We start from the raw sequence: 8,451 nt of genomic DNA on the forward strand, positions 1-8,451 counted from the left end.
AGGCTGGTGCTAATAAAGTGTAAATTCATAATGCATTTGTTCAAAGTAGCAGACTGAAGGTAAAATGCCATCACTGTTTTTTCTAAATTTTTTGTCTGTTAATGTGTTGGAGTCTGTAATCAAGGGTCTCTTTGAATTCTTCAGAGAGAAATCAGAATGCAGGGATTGAATTAAAACCTTTGGAAGAATTGAACTATGCTAAGCCACTCACACATAAATTAGAGGTGTAAGTTCAAGATTTGGAAAAAGTAAGCAAGTAAGTAAGTTTTAGAATAAGCTTTAAGTGCTTTAAGTGAGTAAAAGATCTCAGATGCCAGAGTACAAGTAGGAGTTCTGGTAAAGGTTGAAAAACACAATCAGGAACATAGTTTCAGACATAATAAAACTATCGTAAGAATATTGCTTACATTTTTAAAATGGATTAAGATAGACCATATGTGTAGTTTATACGTAACTGGCATGCTAAGAAACTAGAATTCTAATAAGTTAAGTAGTAGTTGTTCAAGTTTGTGTCTTAGCTTGTTGGGAAGATTCTACATAAGAACATGCATTGAGGAAGCTAGTTTACAGAGAGAGAGGGGGAGATCCCTCTGTGGTCACTGTCACAGACACAACAGGCAGAACTTGGAGATAGTAATTACATTTATTGCCAACAAAATCAGAGCAGGATAATGAGAAGCAAAAGAAATTCCAACAGGACTTGAAGCCCCATGCTAGAACGTGGCCACACAACCCAAATAAAAATGGGAATGGCTTCACAGTGACAGAGGGCAGGGTTAGATCGTGTGTTCAGGAGAAATTCTCCCCTGTGAGGGCGGGGGAACCATGGCACAGGATGCCCAGAGCAGCAGTGGCTGCCCCTGGATCCCTGGAATTGTCCAAGGCCAGGCTGGACAGGCCTTGGAGCAGCCTGGCACAGTGGAAGGTGTCCCTGCCCATGGCAGGGGTGGCACTGGCTCATCCTTAAGGCCCCTTCCAAGCCAGTCCATTCCGAGATTCCCTAGATTCATGGCTCTGGGGCAGAGTCATTTGGTGACGGCATCGCCCGAGCTCCGGTTTGCTGCAGGCTCTGACGCCAGCCAGCGCCACGGTGACACGAGCGTTGCTGCAGTGAGGTGAGAAGGACACTGTGACATTGGCAGCACCACTGTGACACAGCAACTGCCTCAGCTGCACCTCAGGGCTGCGTCCCAGGCGACTGCAGCCACTCCTGCCTCGCCATGGACCTGGTGGCACGTCTGGTGCGCGCTCTGCTCCTGCCGGCCCTGCTGCTGGCAGTGCTGCCCTGCCCAGGAGTGGCCAAGGAGCTCTGCCCAGAGCCCTGCCACTGCCCACAGCATGGACATCTGGACTGCCAGGACATGGGCCTGGCCACCGTGCCCCCAGCCAGCCGCCACTGGCCCCTCACCATCCTGTGAGTCCCGCCGCCCCACGGAGCCCTGCAGCTGCCCCGCCTGGGCTCCCTGCTGCTGCAAACCCCATGTGGGACACCCGGGGGACTCCCTGGCCACAGACAGGGGGGTTTGGGGCCTGAGCTCAGCAGGAGGGTGAAGGCAGGCTGGGCACGCTGGGCTTGGGCAGGCAAAGCTCGCTTCCAGCTCAGCAGCTGAGTGGCAGGGAAATGGGTTTTCCTGAGAGGAGCCGGGGTCTTTGGTTTCTTTGCAGAGATTTCACTGGCAACTCCATTGCTGGTATTGGAAAACAAACCTGGAAAGACTATCCATGGACCGAGACCTTGTAAGTGCCCATTTCAAATGTCAGCAGTTTGGGTATTTTCTGTCCTTTGCTCTGGGGTTACAGCAGCAGCGGCCAGGACACCAAAGGTTCCAGTGGAATTCAACGCTCTGCTGCTCTGCAAGGAGGGGTGTGAATCACCAGGGCTTCCCAGCACGGCAGGAAATGCCATGAGCCACATCTCTTGCAGCCCAGGGCACTGTCCCTGTGTCTGTTTGCCCAGGGATCAAGCTGTGCCAGCTTCAGCGGGCCAGGAGCAAGTGCCTGCTCTGGCCAGGAGTGGGGACGATGCCTGCAGTGACCCAAAGAGAGGCTCCAGCAAGCTGCTGCAGGAGATTTTCCCGTGGCAGTGCCATTTGCTGCTGGCCAGTGGCCGCTGTCACAATGTCCCTGTGTCCCCTTGCAGAGTGCTGAGGGACAATGAGCTGCAGGCAGTGAAGAGCCATTCCCTGGAGGGGCTGTTCCTGCTGAAGCACCTGTAAGCACCGTGCCCTGCCCAGGGCCAGGGGCTCCTGCCTGCCCCTCCCTGGGGCCCTGCTGCTCAGCCCAGCTGCAGCCTTGGGCTTGTGGCCTTTGTCCCTGCGGGGATCAAGGCTGCAGAGGCAAGTCAAAGCCACAGGGCAAGTGGAAGTGACATCTGGTGTTCTACCTGCAACAGGGATTTGTCCTGCAATGAGATCCTGTCCATTGAGGAACAGGCTTTTGAATCACTGCCTTTCCTGAAGCTTCTGTGAGTGATCAAGTTCCTTTCTGGTGGTTTTAGCACACTCTTTGCATTGGGCACCCTTCCTGTGTTGGAAAATGCTGCTGTTCCTTTCTCACAGTCCCTAAATCTGCCCTGCTCAGAGCCCAGCTTAGCTGCAGAGGTCAGTGCTGATGGCTGGACAGTCATGCCAGGGGGACAGATCCCAGCGGGGTTATCCACTCAGACAGCAGCCCTCAGAGAAGCCACTTCTTGCAGCCTTGGCTGCAGACTGGGGCAGAAATAGCATCAGCACTTGTGCCCTTTGCTTCCCCTCCTGGGCAGGCTACAAACACTGAGAAAGCAGCAGTTTCCTCCCTCTTCCGCCTTGGACTTGCACCTTTCCTACCGAGAGATGGATGCTGCTTTCAGCCCTATTCCCATAGGACTGGCCTGATTCCTCCTCTTTCCCCAGAAACCTCTCTGGGAATGGCCTCACTCAGATCCGCAGCAGCACTTTCCAGGCCTGGCATGGGATGGAGTTTCTCCAGGAGCTGTAAGTGGCACCAGGGCTAAAGGCTCGGCAGGGCGAGTCTCTGCATGGTCTCTGCAGGGTCAGCAGGCAGGAGCAGCTTTGCCCTCTGCAAAGTGCTGAGTGCTCCTGTGGATGTCAGCCAGGGAGCACCAGGAGCGTGCAGCTGGCGAGGCCCTTTCCCCTGCCCTGCTCATCTCCTGCAAGGCTTCCTTGAAACCAGCCAGGCCATGCCCACGTGCCCAGCACACCCAGCTCACGTCCTTGCCATCAGCCCTGACAGAGCTCCCTTGTTTCCCAGGATCCTCAGCCATAACCCACTGGCTCTCATTGCTGACGCTGCCTTCTTCAAGCTGCCCTCGGTGAGCTCTCTGTAAGTATTGGCTCCTTGGAGCAGATCAACACAGATGTGTGTCTCTCTCGAGTGCCCTGTTCTCAGGAAAGAGCAGAGGTGCAGCAGCAAATCTTCCTCTTGCCCAGCCTCAGTCTGCTGGAGACACAGCTACCCCTGGCACTGGCAGGGCAAGGCAAGGGCCAAGCAGTGCTGGTGTGTCCCCAGCTGCAAAGAAACCCAGGAAGTGGGGCACAAACTTTCAGGGACGACAGCCCATGCAGGGCTGGGGCCCTGGAGTGGCCACAGGGCTCTGGGAATCAACTGCACTCCTGCTGGAGCACTCATGCCAGCAGCTTGAGGCTCCTGCCTCCTCCAGGGACTGGAGCTGCCCTCAGTGGTAGGCAGCAGGAGGGTCAGGAGAGGGGCAAACCCTTCTGGTGGCATCCGTCTGCCACGAGAGCTGCAGGATTGCCCTCCTGATTCCGACGGCCTGGTTCAGAGCAGGGCAAGGCAGAGAGAAGCTGGGCTCTGCAATGGCTTCCCTTTGATCAGACAGAAGTGGGTGCCTCTGCCAACAGCCCCACGACCATCAGGGCCCTGGGCTTGCAGAGGTCTGGCAAGTCATGGAGAATTTAACGAGGTCTTTGCAATGCTTGCAGAGACCTGAGTGCCACCCAAGTGCCTCCGCAGACGCTGCTGCTGCTCCTGCAGACCACACTGAGCTTGGAAACCCTGTGAGTGTGTGGGACGCAGCCCCAGCTGCCAGCGGGCCCCAGTGCTGGGACAAGGGGCTGTGCTTATGAAACGGATCCATGTGCCACAAAGCCAGAACAAGCCCAGTAAGATCCAGAGGGGCTGCTTCCCTCTGGGAACCTGCAACAACTCAGCAGCTCAGAGGCAAAGTTTCACCTTTTGGGTGACTTGCTGCACGTTTCTCAAAGGGGAGTTGGAACTGCAGGCGGGTGCATTTCTGTGTCACATGGTGTTTTGGGAGCAGTTCCACTTGCAGGATACCATCCCCTGTTGAATGTTTTGCACTGGGAGTGAGGGGACTTTCCCAGAGCAGGGGCACACAGTGAAGCACAGCCCCATGCGTGCTATATCCGTGTGTTCCCCGGGTTGGGCTCGGGGCCGTGGATTGGGTGGCCGGGTGTTCCTGCAGTAATGCCCTCTTGTCTCTAGCCAAGTGCCCAAGAAGGTGGCCTGCTGCCTGTGCCAGGAGCGTCCCCTGCCCGAGACCCCGTGCAGGAGGATCCAGTTCCTCTGCGAGAAGCTGTGCAGCGCCAGCGCCCCGCACTGCGGTTGGTGTCCGGAGGGGCTGGGGGGAGCTCAGATCTGCCACTTCCCTTGAGCCTGGGGAGATGCTGCAGCACTGCCCCGTCCTGGGGGGCCCTGGTCATCCTCCTGGAGTGCAGGACTTGGGCAAAACACCTCGGGTTGGAAAGTTCCTGCTGATTGTACTGATCTTCTGTGTCACACACTGTCTGGAGAAGGAGCAGCTCACTGGGATCTCCACTGCCCACGTGTAGGGAAAAGGGCAGGGCCCAGATGTGCTCTGCAGGGTGAACACCAAGCACCGTTAACCCCTCGTTGGCCTGTGCAGGGAGAGCAAAGCACCTTCCTGCTCTAGCTGGGCACAGGGCAGAGATCATCAATCCACAGTAGGGCGAGGCTGCACTTCTGCAAACAGATACAGCCAGGTTTCCAAGGTCCCCAGGGAGCTGCGTTCTCTCCCTGGCCCAGCCCCAGGTGTCCTGTAGCACAGCCCCAGAGCTGTGGTGCCCTTGAGGAAGTTTTTCATGGTGTAAAAGCTTGAGCAGCTGCTGCTGATGGGAATAGCCCCGGAGCAAAGGAGTCCCTGGGCTTTTCTCCCCTGGCAGTCTGTGTCCCCATTGCAGTGATGATCTTTCCTCTGGCATCTCTGGCTCCTCACTGGCTCCTGCAGAGCAACCCAAGCCTGGCTTATCTGGAGCTTTGGGAAACTCTGAGACAGAAATCCCATTCCCCAGGGATGTTTCCCTCCTACCCAGAGCACCAGGAGACACCAGGAAAGAGCCAGCTCTCTGCTCTGGCCCACCCCAAGGGGCTAATGGGATGGATTGAAGGAGTCTTCTCCTCTCCACAACACATCCCACTCTGCTCTTGTGCTGCCTGGCCTCGAGACGAGCTCCTGCTGCTCGGGGTAACCTCCGAGCCTGTGTTTGTGCCGAGCCGCTGATCTGCTCTCTTGGTGTTCTCCAGGTCACACAAGTCAGAAAGAGACATGGGGAGAAATCATGGATATGGAACAACCCCCAGAACTGGACGCCAGCCCAGTGCTGAGCCGCAAGCACAAGAAGCCTTTGGTGGGAGATCACGGAACTGTAATACTTGCGCTTGTCCTGACCCAGAGCACTGAGGGTGATGTCAGCAGCCTGCACGATTCCAGAAGCAATTCATATCCCACTCAGCATCTCTCGGGGCGCAAAGGCAAAACGAGTGTTGATGACTTGATGAACAAGCTCAAGAGGATGCTGCTCAAGAAGAAGCTGCACAAATCTAAAAGCACCAGGATTGCACGAAGCATTATCCCATACCCGGCCCAGCTTGCCAGGCTGAAGGATGTGGTGGAAAAGACACCCTCGAGCTGGGATCTAGAGGAGATGGAGTCACGTTCAAACTGGCAGGGATTAAACCCCTCGGATGTAGCTGGTGGATTAAACCGTGCTTACCTTGCCTCTATCACTGGACAAGACGGAGATGAGGAGGAAGATGCAGCTCCCAGGAAGAACTACGTTAGCGCACACAAACGGCACAGGAAGGAGGACAGCCACTATGGGGTTGGACATTCCTCTCTGGGCGGGCACCCCCTGATCTTCCGTGACACCAGAGAGGAGGAAGACTCCACGATCCTCAACAAACCTTGGAGCCCCCGGAGCCCAGACCTTGCGCTGGTGTCAGGAGAACTCTTGGAAACCACGCTTGATGATCAGCAGCAGCTTCTGGAGCCGGACAAAGGCATGCGAATGTTCACGGACCACGTGGAGCGGGCCCTGAGGAGGGACTGCAACCTGCCCCAGCTGAAGGAGGTCTGTGCCAAGATGGTCTCTAAGACCAGGCTTCTTCTAAATCTGCTCAGTGAGAGGCAAGAGAACCAGGGAGCCTCTGATCACAGAGGCCACTGTCGTGTGCAGGAGAACATGATCATTCACATGGCCTTGGGGAAGGGCAAGAAACTCACAAGGAAGGTAGGAGAGCTGCTGGGCACTGCTGCCAGTGTCCTTCGGGGCAAAGGAGAATGGAAGGATCAATCCTCTTACCACCGTGGTCTTCCTTCCTTTCCTCACAACAGAAACTAGAGGTGGTGCTGTATGTGATCACGTCTGTGTTTTTGCTGGCTTTCTTCATCATCGCTTTTCTGATACTGAAGTGTATCTCCCAGGTAAGCCAGTATCTTGTTTGACACACAGCTGCCTGTCTCGTAGCTGGAGTGCCCAGGTGATGAGCCCCAGGTGCCACTGCAGATGCCCAGTACCACAGGAGATGTTTTTCCAAGCCTGGAGCTTGTGGCAGCTTCCACAGTACCCGGCTCTGCAGGGCTCAGCCCGCCTGGGGGAAGCTGGTCCTGCCTTCTGTCCCTACCCTCCCCAGCTTTGCTTTGCTCTCCTGCCTTCAGCCACACAGCAATGAGAGCTTTCGCCCTCTCCTCTTTGGCAGAGTATTACAGGAAAACCAATGTTACAGATCTCCCATTTTCCATCCCCAGAAGCGCTCCCGACCGTGTGACCCTGACTGCCAACCCTGCCACACCAGGACCTCCTGCCTGGGAAGGTAACTGTGCCTGCCCCTGCCCCTGCTGAGCCACCAAGAGTCTTTGCTGTGCAGAGAAACTCCCCCTGGAGCCCCGCAGCCGCACAGGCGCCGCTGCCCAGGACTGCCCAGGCTGTGTTTCAAACACATCACGTTTGGGGGAGCCCTGGCAAAGGGGGTCCTGAGCTCCTGAGCCAGGAGCTCCCAGCCCAACCAGCCCTTCCCAAGCTGGCACTGGGATGGATGTCCTGGGCTCTGCTGCAGTCCCAGATTTATGTGCACACAAGCAATATCTCTGTGTTGCCTGTACACTCTCATCTCCTGATGGCTCTGCCCTATTTTTCCCCAGTCTGCCCCCACTGTTAGTGGTTAGTGAAAAACTCACTTCCATGCTCTGAAGTTACCTTTTGCATCCAGGGCTCATTTCCCAGCTACTCCAGCCATTGCCATCCCTGCTGGGGATCCCCATCTTCCTTAGGCTCTGATGACACACCCCCCCCAAGTAGGGAGAGGTGCTGGCACCTGCTGCAGCCCTCCCTGGCCAAACCTCCCTGCTTATGGACTGGGAGCAGGTTCCTCTGTGGTTGTGATGCCCAGAAGCCTTTTTCTCCCCACTAAGCTTGCACACTCCATTGGTTTGCAGCCCTGGAAATGCCACTTCCCTTCTCTTGCAGCAGCTGCTTGCCAGACAGGGAAGAGCAGAGCACATGCAGCCCTGGTGCTTCCATCACCAGCTGCTTCTCTTTTTATCTCAATTTTCCCTTTCTGTTTTTTTTAGGTTCTGTGTAGGAGGGAGGAAGGATAACAAGCAGCCACAGGATGCGGAGCAGAAACGGGCAGGGACCTCCTCCCAGTGTTGCCCCTCTTCTGACACTGTTAATGGTCCTTGCCAGTGCTGTTCCCTGTTCAAAAAGTCTGAACTGCCGTGGATTGAACGCATGAGGAATGCCTATGAATCCCAGATATAAGGATTCCAGGAGGAGACATAAAGTGAAGAACTCAGGAGGAAGACTTTCAAGGAGAAGTTAATGGGATGCCAAGAATTCTTCACCTCTCATTTTTGTAAAGGAATTGCTTAGACTCACGCTGGATGCTTTTTCATTGGCTGTTGTTATTTCCTTGGATGCTTTTTGCTTGGCTGTAATTTTCTTTCTATCTCTGCTGAGGGAAGGCCAAAGGGTGCTGCAGGCAACCAGGAGCTTGGGACATCCAGAGAAGGCATCAGTACTTCAGGGTCCTCCTCATCACTTGTGGCAATGTTTCACTCTGCATTCAATGAAAACGAAGATTGTCCTCGTTCCTCCTGGTGCTGCTGATGTATTTGTAGAAGCAGTTTCTCTTCTTCCATGACACTGGCCAAATTCAGTTCCAGCTGGGCCT

At 55.3% G+C, this 8,451-nt stretch overlaps 1 protein-coding gene across 2 annotated transcripts; it reads left to right on the forward strand.

Annotated features, from left to right (window-relative positions):
- The first annotated feature begins 1,149 nt into the window (after nt 1-1,149).
- LOC130254825 (leucine-rich repeat-containing protein 37A3-like) lies at nt 1,150-8,171 on the forward strand. Of its 2 annotated transcripts, XM_056494839.1 has the most exons (12): nt 1,150-1,414; nt 1,666-1,737; nt 2,141-2,212; nt 2,393-2,464; nt 2,892-2,972; nt 3,250-3,321; nt 3,942-4,016; nt 4,465-4,583; nt 5,524-6,509; nt 6,614-6,703; nt 7,028-7,092; nt 7,850-8,171. In XM_056494839.1, exons 1-12 carry the CDS (start codon nt 1,221-1,223, stop codon nt 8,037-8,039), a joined length of 2,088 nt encoding a protein of 695 aa, XP_056350814.1. In that variant the 5' UTR covers nt 1,150-1,220; the 3' UTR covers nt 8,040-8,171. The 2 variants fall into 2 exon arrangements, with proteins under 2 accessions (XP_056350814.1, XP_056350815.1); XM_056494840.1 differs by lacking the exon at nt 3,942-4,016 and having other exon boundaries at nt 1,209-1,414; nt 7,850-8,160.
- Nucleotides 8,172-8,451: the final 280 nt, after the last annotated feature.

This window comes from Oenanthe melanoleuca, chromosome 6 (genome assembly GCF_029582105.1).
Source record: "Oenanthe melanoleuca isolate GR-GAL-2019-014 chromosome 6, OMel1.0, whole genome shotgun sequence".
In the NCBI taxonomy this organism is placed as follows: Eukaryota; Metazoa; Chordata; class Aves; order Passeriformes; family Muscicapidae; genus Oenanthe; species Oenanthe melanoleuca.

Bases quoted from the DNA above. Each gene is read 5' to 3' on its own strand.
- LOC130254825 (XM_056494839.1), top strand. From the start codon at position 1,221: ATGGACCTGGTGGCACGTCTGGTGCGCGCTCTGCTCCTGCCGGCCCTG. The intron at 4,584-5,523 runs GTTGGTGTCCGG...GGTGTTCTCCAG, and splicing joins CGCCAGCGCCCCGCACTGCG to GTCACACAAGTCAGAAAGAG. The intron at 7,093-7,849 runs GTAACTGTGCCT...TGTTTTTTTTAG, and splicing joins AGGACCTCCTGCCTGGGAAG to GTTCTGTGTAGGAGGGAGGA.